The following is a 21,058-nucleotide window of genomic DNA, read 5'->3' on the forward strand; positions in this document are numbered from 1 at the left end:
CCAACAGTACACGGGAGGTGGTATGATAGTGACCAACAGTACCTGGGAGGTGGTATGATAGTGACCAACAGTACCTGGGAGGTGGTATGATGGTGACCAACAGTACCTGGGAGGTGGTATGATAGTGACCAACAGTACCCAGGAGGTGGTATGATAGTGACCAACAGTACCTGGGAGGTGGTATGATAGTGACCAACAGTACACGGGAGGTGGTATGATAGCGTCCAACAGTACACGGGAGGTGGTATGATGGTGACCAACAGTACCTGGGAGGTGGTATGATAGTGACCAACAGTACCTGGGAGGTGGTATGATAGTGACCAACAGTACCTGGGAGGTGGTATGATAGTGACCAACAGTACCCGGGAGGTGGTATGATAGCGTCCAACAGTACACGGGAGGTGGTATGATAGTGACCAACAGTACACGAGAGGTGGTATGATAGTGACCAACAGTACACGAGAGTTGGTATGATAGCGACCAACAGTACCTGGGAGGTGGTATGATGGTGACCAACAGTACCTGGGAGGTGGTATGATGGTGACCAACAGTACCTGGGACGTGGTATGATAGTGACCAACAGTACCCGGGAGGTGGTATGATAGTGACCAACAGTACCCGGGAGATGGTATGATAGTGACCAACAGTACCTGGGACGTGGTATGATAGTGACCAACAGTACCTGGGAGGTGGTATGATAGTGACCAACAGTACCTGGGAGGTGGTATGATAGTGACCAACAGTACCTGGGAGGTGGTATGATAGTGACCAACAGTACCCGGGAGGTGGTATGATAGTGACCAACAGTACCTGGGAGGTGGTATGATAGTGACCAACAGTACACGAGAGGTGGTATAATAGTGACCAACAGTACCTGGGAGGTGGTATGATAGTGACCAACAGTACCTGGGAGGTGGTATGATGGTGACCAAACAGCACCTGGGAGGTGGTATGATAGTGACCAACAGTACCTGGGAGGTGGTATGATGGTGACCAAACAGTACCTGGGAGGTGGTATGATGGTGACCAAACAGTACCTGGGAGGTGGTATGATAGTGACCAACAGTACCCGGGAGGTGGTATGATGGTGACCAAACAGTACCTGGGAGGTGGTATGATGGTGACCAACAGTACCCGGGAGGTGGTATGATGGTGACCAAACAGTACCTGGGAGGTGGTATGATAGTGACCAACAGTACCCGGGAGGTGGTATGATAGTGACCAACAGTACCTGGGAGGTGGTATGATAGTGACCAACAGTACCCGGGAGGTGGTATGATAGTGACCAACAGTACCCGGGAGGTGGTATGATGGTGACCAACAGTGCCTGGGAGGTGGTATGATAGTGACCAACAGTACCTGGGAGGTGGTATGATAATGACCAACAGTACCCGGGAGGTGGTATGATGGTGACCAAACAGTACCTGGGAGGTGGTATGATAGTGACCAACAGTACCCGGGAGATGGTATGATAGTGACCAACAGTACCTGGGACGTGGTATGATAGTGACCAACAGTACCTGGGAGGTGGTATGATAGTGACCAACAGTACCTGGGAGGTGGTATGATAGTGACCAACAGTACCTGGGAGGTGGTATGATAGTGACCAACAGTACCCGGGAGGTGGTATGATAGTGACCAACAGTACCTGGGAGGTGGTATGATAGTGACCAACAGTACACGAGAGGTGGTATAATAGTGACCAACAGTACCTGGGAGGTGGTATGATAGTGACCAACAGTACCTGGGAGGTGGTATGATGGTGACCAAACAGCACCTGGGAGGTGGTATGATAGTGACCAACAGTACCTGGGAGGTGGTATGATGGTGACCAAACAGTACCTGGGAGGTGGTATGATGGTGACCAAACAGTACCTGGGAGGTGGTATGATAGTGACCAACAGTACCCGGGAGGTGGTATGATGGTGACCAAACAGTACCTGGGAGGTGGTATGATGGTGACCAACAGTACCCGGGAGGTGGTATGATGGTGACCAAACAGTACCTGGGAGGTGGTATGATAGTGACCAACAGTACCCGGGAGGTGGTATGATAGTGACCAACAGTACCTGGGAGGTGGTATGATAGTGACCAACAGTACCCGGGAGGTGGTATGATAGTGACCAACAGTACCCGGGAGGTGGTATGATGGTGACCAACAGTGCCTGGGAGGTGGTATGATAGTGACCAACAGTACCTGGGAGGTGGTATGATAATGACCAACAGTACCCGGGAGGTGGTATGATGGTGACCAAACAGTACCTGGGAGGTGGTATGATAGTGACCAACAGTACCCGGGAGGTGGTATGATGGTGACCAAACAGTACCTGGGAGGTGGTATGATGGTGACCAAACAGTACCTGGGAGGTGGTATGATGGTGACCAAACAGTACCTGGGAGGTGGTATGATGGTGACCAAACAGTACCTGGGAGGTGGTATGATGGTGACCAAACAGTACCTGGGAGGTGGTATGATGGTGACCAACAGTACCTGGGAGGTGGTATGATGGTGACCAACAGTACCTGGGAGGTGGTATGATGGTGACCAACAGTACCCGGGAGGTGGTATGATAGTGACCAACAGTACCCGGGAGGTGGTATGATGGTGACCAAACAGTACCTGGGAGGTGGTATGATGGTGACCAACAGTACCCGGGAGGTGGTATGATAGTGACCAACAGTACCCGGGAGGTGGTATGATGGTGACCAACAGTACCTGGGAGGTGGTATGATAGTGACCAACAGTACCTGGGAGGTGGTATGATAGTGACCAACAGTACCTGGGAGGTGGTATGATAGTGACCAACAGTACCCGGGAGGTGGTATGATAGTGACCAACAGTACCCGGGAGGTGGTATGATAGTGACCAACAGTACCTGGGAGGTGGTATGATAGTGACCAACAGTACCTGGGAGGTGGTATGATGGTGACCAACAGTACCCGGGAGGTGGTATGATAGTGACCAACAGTACCCGGGAGGTGGTATGATAGTGACCAACAGTACCTGGGAGGTGGTATGATAGTGACCAACAGTACCTGGGAGGTGGTATGATGGTGACCAACAGTACCTGGGAGGTGGTATGATAGTGACCAACAGTACCCGGGAGGTGGTATGATGGTGACCAACAGTACCTGGGAGGTGGTATGATAGTGACCAACAGTACCTGGGAGGTGGTATGATAGTGACCAACAGTACCTGGGAGGTGGTATGATAGTGACCAACAGTACCCGGGAGGTGGTATGATAGTGACCAACAGTACCCGGGAGGTGGTATGATAGTGACCAACAGTACCTGGGAGGTGGTATGATAGTGACCAACAGTACCTGGGAGGTGGTATGATGGTGACCAACAGTACCCGGGAGGTGGTATGATAGTGACCAACAGTACCCGGGAGGTGGTATGATAGTGACCAACAGTACCTGGGAGGTGGTATGATAGTGACCAACAGTACCTGGGAGGTGGTATGATAGTGACCAAACAGTACCTGGGAGGTGGTATGATGGTGACCAAACAGTACCTGGGAGGTGGTATGATGGTGACCAAACAGTACCTGGGAGGTGGTATGATAGTGACCAACAGTACACGGGAGGTGGTATGATAGTGACCAACAGTACACGGGAGGTGGTATGATAGTGACCAACAGTACACGGGAGGTGGTATGATAGTGACCAACAGTACACGGGAGGTGGTATGATAGTGACCAACAGTACACGGGAGGTGGTATGATAGTGACCAACAGTACACGGGAGGTGGTATGATAGCGACCAACAGTACACGGGAGGTGGTATGATAGTGACCAACAGTACCCGGGAGGTGGTATGATAGTGACCAACAGTACACGGGAGGTGGTATGATAGTGACCAACAGTACCCGGGAGGTGGTATGATGGAGACCAAACAGTACCTGGGAGGTGGTATGATAGTGACCAACAGTACCTGGGAGGTGGTATGATGGTGACCAAACAGTACCTGGGAGGTGGTATGATAGTGACCAACAGTACCTGGGAGGTGGTATGATGGTGACCAAACAGTACCCGGGAGGTGGTATGATGGTGACCAAACAGTACCTGGGAGGTGGTATGATAGTGACCAACAGTACCTGGGAGGTGGTATGATAGTGACCAAACAGTACCTGGGAGGTGGTATGATGGTGACCAAACAGTACCTGGGAGGTGGTATGATGGTGACCAAACAGTACCTGGGAGGTGGTATGATAGTGACCAACAGTACACGGGAGGTGGTATGATAGTGACCAACAGTACACGGGAGGTGGTATGATAGTGACCAACAGTACACGGGAGGTGGTATGATAGTGACCAACAGTACACGGGAGGTGGTATGATAGTGACCAACAGTACACGGGAGGTGGTATGATAGTGACCAACAGTACACGGGAGGTGGTATGATAGCGACCAACAGTACACGGGAGGTGGTATGATAGTGACCAACAGTACCCGGGAGGTGGTATGATAGTGACCAACAGTACACGGGAGGTGGTATGATAGTGACCAACAGTACCCGGGAGGTGGTATGATGGAGACCAAACAGTACCTGGGAGGTGGTATGATAGTGACCAACAGTACCTGGGAGGTGGTATGATGGTGACCAAACAGTACCTGGGAGGTGGTATGATAGTGACCAACAGTACCTGGGAGGTGGTATGATGGTGACCAAACAGTACCCGGGAGGTGGTATGATGGTGACCAAACAGTACCTGGGAGGTGGTATGATGGTGACCAAACAGTACCTGGGAGGTGGTATGATAGTGACCAACAGTACCTGGGAGGTGGTATGATGGTGACCAACAGTACCTGGGAGGTGGTATAATAGTGACCAACAGTACCTGGGAGGTGGTATAATAGTGACCAACAGTACCTGGGAGGTGGTATGATAGTGACCAACAGTACAACAGTTCAACCACCTGGGAGGTGGTTGAAACAGATCAGTAAACTGGTAGTGGTTGTTGATTATAGAACTGGTGAGAATGGAGATAGAGTTAGTGTTGGTGGTTGGAAACAGTCTAGAAGTGGTTGATCAGTGAGATCAGGAGATTGATGGTGGTTGAAAGTAAGAACAGTGGTAGTTATTGATGGCTAGAATAATGGTGGCGGTGAATATGCTGTTCATTCATAATATAAGTTGCCTCATATATAAATATTATGACATATTTGTATATTATACATATTTAGGTGTAGGTTTGGTTAGATATTTAGGATCTGTTGACAATTATTTGTATTTGCAGAACGTGAGTGTAGTATTTCAATCCGTCTTCGACTCAAGTCCATTATATCCAACGGTCGACCTGGATGTCACAAAACGGGGTGTCACACACGACTCACAAATGATGACGTTCGAACATTTCTCGAACAGTGCTTCGCAGACGACGTCTGTTAGAATCGCAACTCTGTAAATGCAGAGTATTTGCAGTACTCACGAACTTCAAGTGCAAAAAAGTGTCAACAGCGTCTAAATATCAAACCCAACCTACGCCTATATATGGACAATATGCAAATATATAATAATATTGATTTATGTGTGAGAACGTTCCTAGTATTAATGAACAGCAGTCTAATATTGATGAATCCATCATTGGGGTCGGCTGGTTAATGGAATGAACATATAGCATGAGGATGTTAACATTTTGAACATTATATTTTCATAGTAATATGGAAACATGTAGGAAAAACCATTATCAATGAGAAATATGTGTGTGGCAATAGCTTAGTCTCGATAGGAATTTCCGGAACAATTCTAGTTCATATTCGCGGTCCGATACAGGCGGAACAGCTGCCAATCACTCGTAATGATCACTCTAGCCTTCTCGTCTCTATATTGTGTGAGTTTATGTAAACTTTCGCTTATTCCGATGAGTGAGTCTTGTTGACCTTTGTAACCTGAGCTTTTTGTAGAGCAGAATGACGTCGCCTGATGACAATGGGTTCCTCCCCCTGTCGAAACCCACACTGTGATAAGCCTCCGGGTATAAGTGTTGGAGCCATGGCAGCAGCTGGCGCAGTTTACACCTGCACCCAGAGCACATCTGCACCCCACAACAGCATATCTGTTTACCTGTCTCACGTCAAGTGCCGGAAGAAACACAACAGAGCCCGGTAGTCCAGTAGTGTCTAGTGTCTTGTGTCCAGCGTCAGGTGTCCAGGTCGTCCAACATGATCAAGCGCAGTCTTCTCATCATTACCCTGGCGGTGAGGAACAGTATGGGCCCCAGGACGCTCCCAGGGGCATTATCGGGGGGTAATTAATGAAGTAATGCTTCCAATCTCCTAAACACACGTCACACATCTCAGGGGCTGAGGTTTATTACAGTTAGAATATTTACACATTTTACATATTAGATGTCTCCAATATGTAATATGTCCGAATATATTAATAACGGTCCGACTTAGTAATACCATTATTAAATCGGACCATTATCAATAAAATATCATAACATTTCTGCTCTCCTTCAATCAGGTGGTGTGCGCCGTTGGGATTCTCCAGCAAGACGCCTGTCTCCCCGACTGTAATGGGAAAAATCCTCTTGACAAAGTACCTGATCCCAAGAACTGCACCAACTATTACATCTGTATTGATGATGGTATTTATTCGGATCACGCTGTTCCCTGCCCAAGTGGCAATTATTTTGATCCAAGTTCATCTGCGTGTGCCCCTGGATCTGCAGACGATTGTGAAGCTTCCTGCAAGCCTTCAGATTGCCACATCACCTGCAACGGCTCCTTCAGCTTAATTAGTGATCCATTAGAATGTGGTAAATACTATGTTTGCATTGGGGGATCACCAGACTTACCAGTTACCTGTAGCCCTGACGCGCCCTACTTCAACGGTGTAAACTGTGTCGATGACAAAGAAGTGTGTTGCATAGTCTCGTGTGATCCCTACTGTCAGCCAGGGATCGTGGAGACCCCCGACCCCACAGACTGCACCAAGTACTACATGTGCCTTGAAGAGGGAGCTGTGGACCCAAATTTACACTTTTCTTGTGGTAGCGGTGAACACTTTGACTACCAAATTGGTCGATGTGCCTCAGGTGATAAGTGCAACCCCTTGTGTCCTCCCACAACTTATTAAGTACATTGCTGTCGGGAACTTGAATAACTACCAGAACCACATCAATAACTACCACATCAATTACTACCACATCAACAACCACCACATCAACAACCACCACATCAACAACCACCACATCAACAACCACCACATCAACAACCACCACATCAACAACTACCACATCAACAACCACCACATTAACAACCACCACATTAACAACCACCACATCAACAACACCACATCAACAACACCACATCAACAACACCACATCAACAACCACCACATCAACAACACCACATCAACAACCACCACATCAACAACACCACATCAACAACCACCACATCAACAACCACCACATCAACAACACCACATCAACAACACCACATCAACAACCACCACATCAACAACCACCACATCAACAACCACCACATCAACAACACCACATCAACAACCACCACATCAACAACACCACATCAACAACCACCACATCAACAACCACCACATCAACAACCACCACATCAACAACCACCACATCAACAACACCACATCAACAACACCACATCAACAACCACCACATCAACAACACCACATCAACAACCACCACATCAACAACACCACATCAACAACCACCACATCAACAACAATCACAGCAACATCTTCCACTTTTACTAGCCAGACTCTAACCAGTCAGCCAGACTGTGACCAGTCAGCCAGACTGTGACCAGTCAGTCAGACTGTGACCAGTCAGTCAGACTGTGACTAGTCAGTCAGACTCATAACAGTCAGCCAGACTGTGACCAGTCAGCCAGACTGTGACCAGTCAGCCAGACTGTGACCAGACTCATAACAGTCAGCTAGACTGTTACTAGACAGCCAAGCTGTTGCCAGTCAGCTAGACTGTTACTAGACAGCCAAGCTGTTGCCAGTCAGCTAGACTGTTGCCAGTCAGCTAGACTGTTACTAGACAGCCAAGCTGTTGCCAGTCAGCTAGACTGTTGCCAGTCAGCTAGATTGTTACTAGACAGCCAAGCTGTTACCAGTCAGCTAGACTGTTACTAGACAGCCAAGCTGTTACCAGTCAGCTAGACTGTTGCCAGTCAGGTAGACTGTTACTACACAGCCAAACTGTTACCAGTCAGGTAGACTGTTACTAGACAGCCAAGCTGTTACCAGTCAGCTAGACTGTTACTAGACAACCAAGCTGTTACCAGTCAGCTAGACTGTTGCCAGTCAGGTAGACTGTTACTACACAGCCAAACTGTTACCAGTCAGGTAGACTGTTACTAGACAGCCAAGCTGTTGCCAGTCAGCTAGACTGTTACTAGACAGCCAAGCTGTTGCCAGTCAGCTAGACTGTTGCCAGTCAGGTAGACTGTTACTACACAGCCAAACTGTTACCAGTCAGCTAGACTGTTACTAGACAGCCAAGCTGTTACCAGTCAGCTAGACTGTTGCCAGTCAGGTAGACTGTTACTACACAGCCAAACTGTTACCAGTCAGCTAGACTGTTACTAGACAGCCAAGCTGTTGCCAGTCAGCTAGACTGTTACTACATAGCCAAACTGTTACCAGTCAGGTAGACTGTTACTAGACAGCCAAGCTGTTGCCAGTCAGCTAGACTGTTACTAGACAGCCAAGCTGTTGCCAGTCAGCTAGACTGTTGCCAGTCAGCTAGACTGTTGCCAGTCAGGTAGACTGTTACTACACAGCCAAACTGTTACCAGTCAGCTAGACTGTTACTAGACAGCCAAGCTGTTACCAGTCAGCTAGACTGTTGCCAGTCAGGTAGACTGTTACTACACAGCCAAACTGTTACCAGTCAGCTAGACTGTTACTAGACAGCCAAGCTGTTGCCAGTCAGCTAGACTGTTACTACATAGCCAAACTGTTACCAGTCAGGTAGACTGTTACTAGACAGCCAAGCTGTTGCCAGTCAGCTAGACTGTTACTAGACAGCCAAGCTGTTGCCAGTCAGCTAGACTGTTGCCAGTCAGCTAGACTGTTGCCAGTCAGGTAGACTGTTACTACACAGCCAAACTGTTACCAGTCAGCTAGACTTTTACTAGACAGCCAAGCTGTTACCAGTCAGCTAGACTGTTGCCAGTCAGGTAGACTGTTACTACACAGCCAAACTGTTACCAGTCAGCTAGACTGTTACTAGACAGCCAAGCTGTTGCCAGTCAGCTAGACTGTTGCCAGTCAGGTAGACTGTTACTACACAGCCAAACTGTTACCAGTCAGCTAGACTGTTACTAGACAGCCAAGCTGTTGCCAGTCAGCTAGACTGTTACTACACAGCCAGACTGTTACCAGTCAGCCAGACTGTTACCAGCCAGCCAGACTGTTGCCAGTCAGCCAGACTGTTGCCAGTCAGCCAGACTGTTACCAGTCAGCTAGACTGTTACTACACAGCCAGACTGTTACCAGTCAGCCAGACTGTTACCAGCCAGCCAGACTGTTGCCAGTCAGTCAGACTGTTGCCAGTCAGCCAGACTGTTACCAGTCAGCTAGACTGTGAAAAAGAATTTTTTTGCTTACTGATTGTTTACATGATTTGCATTTAAAAAATAAATCTTTAAATGTTGATAAAGTGAATTTATTCAGGGCTGAACTGTGTATATTTACATCTTGGTTCTGTATAATGTAATGGAATATATAATGTAATGGAATATATAATGTAATGGAATATATAATGTAATGGAATATATAATGTAATGGAATATATAAATGAGGAATTAATATTATGTTTGTTATGCTTGTTAAATGTAATAAAATAAATATTAGTGAGACTTGGAGTGCCATTTTTACCTCTGATGCATATAGTCTTATGTGTGGGAACTCAAGATTAAAATGTCATTGACGGTGCCAGTCTGAAGGATATGTAGGATGTAGGCTGTTGCCACAGCCTCTTCTCCTTCAGTTTCCTCAAAATACTACAAATACGACCACTGGAATATTTCCATAATGGAGAATATTATCTCAATAATGCTCGGTAATGTGTCCAAGATGGACAAAGCTGTTCTTCTAGCCACGAGGGCTCCTCATACTGGAGATTTTCCTCTGGCTGCATCTAATTCCTGATTGGACACTTTGCATTCTCACCTTTGTCGTCTCCAAACATCCGAGTATCTGCAGCAGTTCAGCAGCTGACCATTATGTGCGTGATATAATTATGTATGTGAGCGGGAAGGAAATCATGACATGAACATGTCAGATGTTAATAACATAACATTTGTAATAGTTTGTTTCACGGCACAAAGAGAACTTCAACTGTTCAGACTCGATGACAGTCTGAGGTCTTCAGATCTGGGTCAGTATGGAAGACATTACTGAGATATATTTCCTTAATGGCATAAATATTAAAAGATTTGAACCGATAACAGTTGTTAGAACAGATCTAACAACTGGTTAGATTGTTGACAGTCAAGAGCAAGAATTTCTCAACATTGTTGAGAACCCTTGAAATGGAACTTGTGAAACCCTTGAAATAATGTTCTTGTCAAGCCCCCCCACCCCCTCGCATAAATATTATTATATAATATATTTATTATCTAAAAATATATATATATTTAATCACAAAAAACTCAAACGTATCTATAAACACAAATAATAAACATTGACAATCTTCCATGAAACCCCCGGTTGAGAGACGCTAGTCAAGAGGGTTCAGATTCACGCTACAAGACTACATGCTACAAGCAGGTAGTGTGGGGCTATATAATTGTAATTACGAAGCAATAAGATGCTTATCTTAAGATACTAACAAGGTTAGGTAAGGTCGGTGTTTTCTATGAATCTTTTTAAGGGTATCTATTATGTTAAGTATGTCACCTATGCACATATTTAATAAGTCAATATTGACTTATTAAATTTGCGAGAACGGGTTGGGGGCTACACGTGTTGACCCACACCTACCTCCAGCACGGTGGGTCTCAAGATGGTGGCACCGCTCTACTCTGAGAGACTTGCTTGTAATTAAAACTCTATTTTAATATGCTCGGAAAGCCTTGGTTTATTGGATATGCACTAAAGTACGAAAGAATTAGGCGAGATTTTTTTGCGAGGGGAGGGGGAAAGAGACGCCAAAACAACCAATGTCCTGTTTCAGCATTTCAGGATTACGATCCTGAAAGGAAACGACTGCTGTATGGGTACGTGGTGCCTATAGCCCTCCTTACTCCAGGAGTTGCATACCCAATAGCCACAACGTGATTGATCACATGTATTTATCTCCCTTATAATAAATAATCATTTCGTGTTATGTTGCAATTTGTTGCCTAGTTAACCGTCACACTGTGAGTAACTTTTATTAGAGTTGTGTCAATGTGAACAATTCCCTGAGGGCAAAACATGCTCGAGAAATGTTCAACTAACGTTGGGTCAATGTTAATCAATGTTTATGTTTGATCGACGTTGATTTATTCTTAAATTATTGTCATTTGCCAAAATTTGCCCGTTGGGGCAAAAAGGGGGGGGGGGGGATTGAGCCAATACCCTTCAGGTTTTCTTCCAGCTAATTTCATCTCTTAACTATGCTCTAATCTGTATGTGCTTGCAGGGCAAGCTTCAGCTCCTGGGGCCAAATTCACGAAGCAGTTACGCAAGTACTTACGAGCGTGTACATCTTTCCTCAATCTTTGACGGCTTTGGTTACATTTATTAAACAGTTTAATAGCATGAAAACTTCCCAATCAAATGTTGTTATTGTTATAAACTATCTCCTGGTGCTTCGGAGCTCATTAACTGTTTAATAATTGTAAAAAAAGCCGCCAAAGGTTGAGAAAAGATGTACAGGTACGTAAGTGCTTGCGTAACGGCTTCGTGAATCTGGCCCCATGGTCTTCACCTCATACTATACTTTTGTCGGTTGCGGTAGCTTCCAACTTTCCTGCTTAAGTACATAGTATCATAAGTACTTACTTATGATACTATGTGGGGGAGTTACCTTCAACACAGTGACACAATATCGAGGAGCAACGCCAAGTCAAACTTGAATCAACGTTGAAGTAACGTTGATTCTACGACGAAATAACGTTGATTCAATGTCGATCCAACTCCATTCTTGGACATTGTGCTCACTTGGAACTGCCTTCTCTTAATTGTCACTCAGTCAACCTGCTCAGTATTCTTACACTGAGGAACTGTTTCCTTGCATCACTGTGGCTCATCTAAAGTTCTATCTTAGTCTTCTTGTAACAACTCGGGATGTCTGGCTAATGACTATTATGTCCTCAGAGGTGACGATGAGTGTCTATTGCGCTCTAGAAGGTAATTCACTTTGGGCATTCCAGAACTTCTGAGTTGTTCCTGCAAGGATAAGTGGCCGCCGTCGGTAGAAGTCAGTACCTAGGAGGCTGTTGTACTTGTGCAGTGTTATTGTGTGGACCGATGTACCCGGGATTGGCTAAGAGGAGTTACAAGACGGCCGTCTGCTGAGAAGTTCTGCTCGCATGTAGATAAACGTCTTCCAGGGTGTTGGTAGAGACACCTAGAAGTGTTATTTGTAGCCCCTGTCAGCGTGTTGATGAAGACCTCTGCCAGCGTGTTGCTGAAGACCTCTGCCAGCATGTTTCTGGAGAGCAGACGTGGGGGGTATTTGAACATTGTGACGATACGGTGTGAGACTGGCCCATGTTGAGTTAGGTGAACTTGCCGGTATTATGACCATTGAACGCGGATGACGTATGTTAGACGATAGTGGACTCACCAGGAATTAAAGAACACTAATGCGATATTAAGTGTCCTGTGCGAAAGTAACATTGTGTACGTATGTATAGTTAAAGAAGAGATTATATTATTGATGAAGGTGTTATTTAGTCTTGTTTACCACCTTTTTTATTTCACAATTACTTGCTTCCGGCAATTCTTGATGTTACTATTGACTTGGGGGGGGGGGGGATTGAAGAAGAAAAGACTCTAAAGCCCCAGACGCATACAGAACCCGGTTACTGTCTCAGTCAGGCCGTACGTCTGCATGTCTGGCCGTTACATTCTCGTGCTGCCCATGTTTATACTTAATGGTTTGTTTTTGTTCACATTGGCAGTGACTCCAAGAATCTTTTACGTTGTTGTCATGTCGCCTCTTTTTCCTTCTGTTTTTGTACTATAGCGAGGTCTAGCGCTCTCAGCCTTTCCTCACAGCTCAGCCCTCTCTGTTCTAGGACCAGTCTTGTAACAGAGCTCTGGATTTCCTCTACGCTCCTTTTATTTACAGACTCCACACTTGAGCTGCATATTATCCATCATACATGCTGTTAAACGTCCTGAAAGCTCACTTGTTCAGATTCCTGAAGGACACACGAACGTTCGAGAGGATTGCATGTGCCTCTGATGGTATGTGGTCATTGTTTACCTTGGGTGACAGGTTTGTGGGGGGCAGGTCTACTAGATAGCTTTATTTTTGTAGCACAAGCTGTTGCGCAGTCATTATCTCCTTTTGTCTCTGCGGCTCCTCCCTTCCCGTGTACAATTTTATCATCTTATCTTGTGTGTTTACATAAAATGTTCGCAAAAAAAGCTTCACTGTACTCACACGATGAGGCACACACACACACACATACACACACACATTCGCCCTTGGGAATGAGTGACCACAGTGTATTGAACTTTGAGTACCTGGTAGAGCTATGAATTATCTCCCCCAAAAAAGAACTAGGAATCAAAAGGCTGGCATACCGAAAGGGGAATTATGAACAGATGAGAAGTTTCCTAAGTGAAATACCTTGGGACACAGACCTCAGAGATAAGTCTGTACAGGGTATGATGGACTATGTTACCCAAAAGTGTCAGAAGGCAGTAAACAGGTTCATCCCGGCCCAAAGGGAAAAATCCGAGAAGCAACAGAAGAATTCATGGTATAATAGGGCATGTATGGAAGCGAAGAAACTAAACAAAAGGGCGTGGAGGAACTTCCGGAATAACAGAACACCAGAAAGCAGAGAGAGATACCAGAGAACCAGGAATGAGTACGTCAGGGTGAGAAGAGAAGCAGAGAAAAGTTTTGAAAATGATATAGCAAATAAAGCCAAGACCGAACCAAAGCTACTCCACAGTCACATCAGAAGGAAAACAACAGTGAAAGAACAGGTATTGAAACTTAGAACAGGCGAGGACAGGTATACAGAGAATGACAGAGAGGTGTGTGAAGAACTCAAAAAGAGGTTCCAGTAGGTCTTCACAATAGAACAAGGTGAGGTCACTGTGCTAGGAGAAAGGGAGGTAAACCCGGCGGCCTTGGAAGAGTACGAAATTACGAGAGAGGAGGTCAAGAGGCACCTGCTGGATCTGGATGTTAGAAAGGCTGTTGGTCCAGATGGGATCTCACCATGGATACTGAAAGAGTGTGTAGAGGCAATTTGCTTGCCACTCTCCATAGTGTATAGTAAGTCACTGGAGACGGGAGACCTACCAGAAATATGGAAGACGGCGAATATGGTCCCAATGTACAAAAAGGGCGACAGGCAATAGGCACTGAACTACGGGCCAGTGTCCTTGACTTGTATACCATGCAAGGTGATGGAGAAGATCGTGAGAAAAAACCTGGTAACACATCTGGAGAGAAGGGACTTCATGACAAATCGCCAACATGGGTTCTGAGAGGGTAAATCTTGCCTTACAGGCTTGATAGAATTCTACGATCAGGTGACAAAGATTAAGCAAGAAAGAGAGGGCTGGGCGGACTGCATTTTCTTGGATTGTCGGAAAGCCTTTGACACAGTACCGCATAAGAGGCTGGTACATAAGCTGGAGAGACAGGCAGGTGTAGCTGGTAAGGTGCTCCAGTGGATAAGGGAGTACCTAAGCAATAGGAAGCAGAGAGTTACGGTGAGGGGGTGAGACCTCCGATTGGCGTGAAGTCACCAGTGGAGTCCCATAGGGCTCTGTACTCGGTCCTATCTTGTTTCTGATATATGTAAATGATCTCCCGGAGGGTATCGATTCATTTCTCTCAATGTTTGCGGACGATGCTAAAATTATGAGAAGGATTAAAACAGAAGAGGACTGTTTGAGGCTTCAAGAAGACCTAGACAAGCTGAAGGAATGGTCGAACAAATGGTTGTTAGAGATTAACCCAACCAAATGTAATGTAATGAAGATAGGTGTAGGGAGCAGGAGGCCAGATACAAGGTATCATCTGGGAGAGGAAATTCTTCAGAAGTCAGAGAAAAAAAAAGGTTTGGGGGTTGATATCACGCCAGACCTGTCTCCTGCAGCACATATCAAGAGGATAACATCAGCGGCATATGCCAGGCTGGCCAACATACGAACGGCACTCAGAAACTTGTGTAAAGAATCATTCAGAACTTTGTATACCACATATGTCAGGCCAATCCTGGAGTATGCAGCCCCAGCATGGAGTCCATATCTAGTCAAGGATAAGAATAAACTGGAAAAGGTTCAAAGGTTTGTCACCAGACTAGTACCCGAGCTGAGAGGTATGAGCTACGAGGAGAGACTACGGGAATTAAACCTCATTCTGCTGGAAGGCAGAAGAGTTAGGGGGAAATGATCACCATATTCAAGATTCTGAAGGGAATTGATAGGGTAGATAAAGACAGGCTATTTAACACAAGGGGCACACGCACTAGGGGACACAGGTGGAAACTGAGTGCCCAAATGAGCCACAGAGATATTAGAAAGAACTTTTTTAGTGTCAGAGTAGTTGACAAATGGAATGCATTAGGCAGTGATGTGGTGGAGGCTGACTCCATACACAGTTTCAAGTGTAGATATGATAGAGCCCAATAGGCTCAGGAATCTGTCCACCTGTTGATAGACGGTTGAGAGGCGGGACCACAGAGCCAGAGCTCAACCCCCGCAAACACAACTAGGTAAGTACAACTAGGTGAGTACACACACATATTGGGGGCTGAGTGGACAGCGCTCGGGATTCGTTGTCCTAGGATTCGGGGATCGATCCCCGGAGGAAACAAATGGGCAGAGTTTCTTTCACCTTGATTCTCTGTTCACCTAGCAGTAAATAGGTTCCTGGAAGTTAGACAGCTGCTACGGATTGTTTCCTGTGTATGTGTGTGTGGGGGGGAGGGGGTGGGGGTGGGAATCAATTGACAGGTGAGAGACGGGCCCAAAGAGCAAGAGCTCAACCCCCGCAAGCACAACTAGGTGAGAGCAACTTGGTGTGTACACAATCTCGTGAGACCAGTCTTAGAATATGCAGCCCCATCATGGAGTCCCCACTTTAAAGAAACAAATAAGGAAACTGGAAAAGGTTAACAAAATTTGTGACGAGGCTAGTCCATGGGATGGAATATGAAGAGCGACTGAAGAAAGTGAACCTGACGACGTGAGAAAAAAGGAAGGCACGGGGAGATATGATAGCAGGCTACAAAATACTTAATGGGATTGACAGAGTAGAAATAGAAGAAATGTTCGCCGGAATACCAACAGAACGAGGGGACATTGGTGGAAGCTGGAAAGTCAGATGAGTCACAGAGATGCTAGAAAGTTATTTTAACGTGAGAGTAGTAAGGAAATGGAATGCACTATAGAAGCACATTGTGGAAGAAAACAATATTCATAGCTTTAAAAATAGTTCCCTTCCCTTCTATCATTCCTATGAGAATAAAGCGCCAAGCCATTACGACTACATAGTACTGGCAAGGAGTCAAGATAAGGATTTACAATGGGATGGGGGAAAGGAATGGTAGCATTCCACTTGGACGGTCAAGGATTGAACGCTGACCTGCATGAAGCGAGACCGTCGCTCTACCGTCCAATCCAAAGACAAAAACAGGACTCATTGCTTGAAACAACCAGCGACTAGAAAGGCGGGATCCAGAAGCCAACGCTCGACCCTGCAGACACAAACAGGTGAGAACACACACACACACACACAGAGAGGAGCGGGACACTCCCTCACATAACCAGAACAAAAGTGTTTATCGCGCCCCTCGTGTTGACGTCAATTGTGGTTGACGCAACCATAGAGGCGTTAACGTCCTCACTGACCTAACGGCCACCACAGACTGTGGGATCACACTCTCTTCATCACGAGGCTCAGCTCACAACTTACAACTCACAAGTAATTTATTAAATGAATCACTTTAATTACCTAAGCGTATTTTTTTTAAGTTATAGTGTCTTCACAGTGTTGTCATATTTGGGGATTGTAAGGTACCAGCCAGTACCACAATCCCGGTTGTTCTCTCCTCCCTACACTCAGGTGTGGGGATGGTTCTCTCCTCCCTACACTCAGGTGTGGGGATGGTTCTCTCCTCCCTACACTCAGGTGTGGGGATGGTTCTCTCCTCCCTACACTCAGGTGTGGGGATGGTTATCTCCTCCCTACACTCAGGTGTGGGGATGGTTCTCTCCTCCCTACACTCATGTGTGGGGATGGTTCTCTCCCCCCTACACTCAGGTGTGGGGATGGTTCTCTCCTCCACACACTCAGGTGTGGGGATGGTTCTCTCCTCCCTACACTCAGGTGTGGAGGTAAGAGTTCAATTACATTGCCTCAGTATTTCTTCAGATATCTATCGTTATTGTGTATTTAATGCGAGTGAAAGGAGGGGGAATATGTCTACCTGCAACTGATGTCTGTCGCATCCTGTGCAGAGATCAGCTCTGTTCTTGCTGTAGCGTCATTTACGCCTCTTGTTTGTCTCTTCATTAGCTGCAGTTACATAAAATTATCTTCTTCCACTTTGTTCATTAATTTGTAATTTTATCTCCCATATATGAAGTTCCCTATGACGAGTAACTTTGCTCCAAGATGTATTTTGTTCTGCTGCTTACTCGAGGGTGTCCACACTGGCTTCATTTACATAATCATATTCTCTTCTCATCTGTTGTTTTCGGAAGAGTTAGTAAAACAATATCATCTAAACCATCTATACACCATTGTTTATTTCTCCTGTGACGTTTTCATGTAATAATTTAGCCTATTTTGACACAGAGAGGCCCTACGCTTTTAGAAACTACAGTTTCTCCTTTTGATAATTGTTAATTGAGGAATATTATGAATGATGTCCTCAAGAGATAAGCTACAACCCAGTTGGCCTAATAGAGAGCGAAGTTAATTAAACGTCAAATCAACGTTTATTTAACGCTAAATCAACGTTTATTTAACGCAAAATCAACGTTTATTTAACGCAAAATCAACGTTTATTTAACGCAAAATCAACGTTTATTTAACGCTAAATCACCGTAGATAACGTTGATTCAATGTTGAATTGACGTTACACTTGGATATTGTTCCAATTAGAATAGTTTAATATTTTCTATATACTTAATACAAATGCAAACAGTTTTACTTGTGGCATAAGCCCGCAGTCCATTTAAATCCTCATTCCTCATGGGAAGCACATTCCCCTTGAGCATTGCGCTACCATAGACTTAAACATTTATAATCTAAGATTTTATGAGGCTCTTCCCAGCAAACACTCAACATCCCACAACGAACTGTCTATAATTGTTTGTCTCGAGGTCATGTGAAAGGTTCAGATCGTGAGGCTTTCGGCTGTAGGGTGTTTAACATATGCCTAAATTTGACCCTAATTCAAACCCTATATGACAAATCAACCACAGTTCAGAGTCCTTATCACAAAAGCCACTTTTACTCCTCCCTTTTGTGTCCATAATCATCTTGTTATCTGTGTAGCGCTGTGAAATATGGAGCTGGTGATCATCCCTCGCTTTTTTTGTTTTATTAATCATAAAGCAGTTTGTGTGTGTGTGTACTCACCTAGTTGTGCTTGCAGGGGGTGGAGCTTTGGCTCTTCGGTCCCGCCTCTCAACTGTCAATCAACTGGTGTACAGATTCCTGAGCCTACTGGGCTCTATCATATCTACATTTGAAACTATGTATGGAGTCAGCCTCCACCACATCACTTCCTAGTGCATTCCATTTATTAACTACTCTGACACTGAAAAAATTCTTTCTAACGTCTCTGTGGCTCATCTGGGTACTAAGTTTCCACCTGTGTCCCCTTGTTCGTGTGGCACCCGTGCTGAAGAGTTTGTCTTTGTCCACCCTGTCAATTCCCCTGAGAATTTTGTAGGTGGTTATCATGTCTCCCCTTACTATTCTGTTTTCCAGGGATGTGAGGTTCAGCTCCTTTAGCCTTTCCTCGTAGCTCAATCCTCTCAGTTTCGGGACGAGCCTGGTGGCATACCGCTGAATCTTCTCTAACTTTGTCTTGTGTTTAACTAGGTATGGACTCCAGGCTGGAGCTGCATAGTCCAGGATTGGTCTTACATAAGTGGTATACAGGGTTCTGAAAGATTCCTTACACAAGTTTCTGAAGGCAGTTCTTATGTTGGCCAGTCTAGCATATGCCGCTGATGATATTCTTTTGATGTGGGCCTCTGGGGACAGGTCCGGTGTGATATCAATCCCCAGATCCTTCTCTCTATTTGACTCTTGCAGGATTTCCCCTCCCAGATGATACCTTGTGTTCAGCCTCCTGCTCCCTTCGCCTAATTTCATCACCTTACACTTTCCTGAGTTGAACTTTAGCAGCCATTTTCTAGACCATTCCTCCAGTTTATCCAGGTCATCCTGTAGTCTCTGTCTATCTTCATCCGTCTTGATTCCTCTCATAATTTTAGCATCATCAGCAAACATCGAGAAGAATGAGTCTATACCCTCTGGAAGATCGTTCACATATATTAGAAACAGGATAGGTCCAAGTACTGAGCCCTGTGGGACTCCGCTGGTGACATCTCGCCACTCTGATGTCTCCCCCCTCACCGTTACTCGCTGTTTCCTGTTGCTTAAGTACTCCCTTATCCACAGGAGCACTTTCCCTTTTGCTCCTGCCTGTTGCTCCAACTTTTTTAACAGCCTTTTATGGGGTACTATGTCAAATGATGTAATGATGAACTAATCAGAGACATCACAATCTCAGATACTTCATACTCAGACCATAAGCTCATTGAAGTGCGAACTAGCATAAATAACGGTAGTAGGTCTAAGAGACCCAACAAGCGAGAAGGAATATTCAATCAACTCATTTTCAACAATAAGAGGATTGACTGGGAAAAAAAATAAATGTAGACCTTGCAACCATTCAATGGGAGACGGTCTTAGGCGACAAAACTCCCACACAGGGAATAGCTCAACTGACAGCTGAAGCTTACAAAGTCTGCTTGAAGCACGTACCTGTGAAGAGGGTCAGAAAGAGGACCACTCTAGAAAGAGAACGCAGACGACTGTACAGGAGAAGGAAAAAAATAACGGAAATGCTTCGACAGACACAACTATCACAAGCAAGGAAAATAAGCCTAAGCAGGGAGATCAAAGAAATAGAACAAACGTTGAAGCGATCATATGAGTCTGAGGAAATGGAATTGGAACAGAAAGCTATTCAAGAGATAAGGAAAAATCCGAAATATTTTTTCACATACGCAAAATCAAAATCCAAAACCTCGACCAGTATTGGACCGTTAATTACAAATGAAGGTACGTACACAGAGGACAACAAAGAGATTAGTGAAATTCTAAGAAGCCAGTATGAGGCTATGTTTAGCACACCAATAAACAACATGAAAGTTGATGACCCAGACAGCTTCTTTATGAATGACATTCAAGCTGCAGATAATATAACGGATATTACCACAAACTCTGAAGACTTTGAAAGAGAAATTGACAAAATGCCTATGCACTCAGCTCCTGGGCCTGACTCATGGAATTCAATATTCATAAAGAAATGTAAAGTACCAGTAGCGAGAGCACTCAGCTTAATATGGAGAAAGAGCCTGGATACAGGGGAGATACCAGCAGCACTTAAATCTGCAGATATAGCTCCGTTGCACAAGGATGGGGGGGAGTAAAGCCTTAGCAAAAAATTATAGGCCAGTTGCACTAACATCACACATAATAAAAGTGTTTGAAAGAGTGATTAGGAATCAAATTTCTAGTTTTATGGAAAACAATGAATTACAAAATCCAGGACAACATGGATTTAGAGTGGGATGATCCTGTCTGTCACAGTTACTCAACCACTATGACAAAATGACAGAAGCCCTA

At 45.2% G+C, this 21,058-nt stretch overlaps 1 protein-coding gene across 1 annotated transcript; it reads left to right on the forward strand.

The window, feature by feature from the left end:
* Window positions 1-6,000: 6,000 nt before the first annotated feature.
* On the forward strand, window positions 6,001-7,581 carry LOC123758554 (peritrophin-1-like). Its single transcript, XM_045743007.2, has 2 exons — window positions 6,001-6,203; window positions 6,472-7,581. The coding sequence occupies exons 1-2, from the start codon at window positions 6,168-6,170 to the stop codon at window positions 7,084-7,086; spliced, it is 651 nt and encodes a 216-aa protein (XP_045598963.2). The 5' UTR covers window positions 6,001-6,167; the 3' UTR covers window positions 7,087-7,581.
* Window positions 7,582-21,058: the final 13,477 nt, after the last annotated feature.

Source organism: Procambarus clarkii, chromosome 11 (genome assembly GCF_040958095.1).
Source record: "Procambarus clarkii isolate CNS0578487 chromosome 11, FALCON_Pclarkii_2.0, whole genome shotgun sequence".
Classification (NCBI taxonomy): Eukaryota; Metazoa; Arthropoda; class Malacostraca; order Decapoda; family Cambaridae; genus Procambarus; species Procambarus clarkii.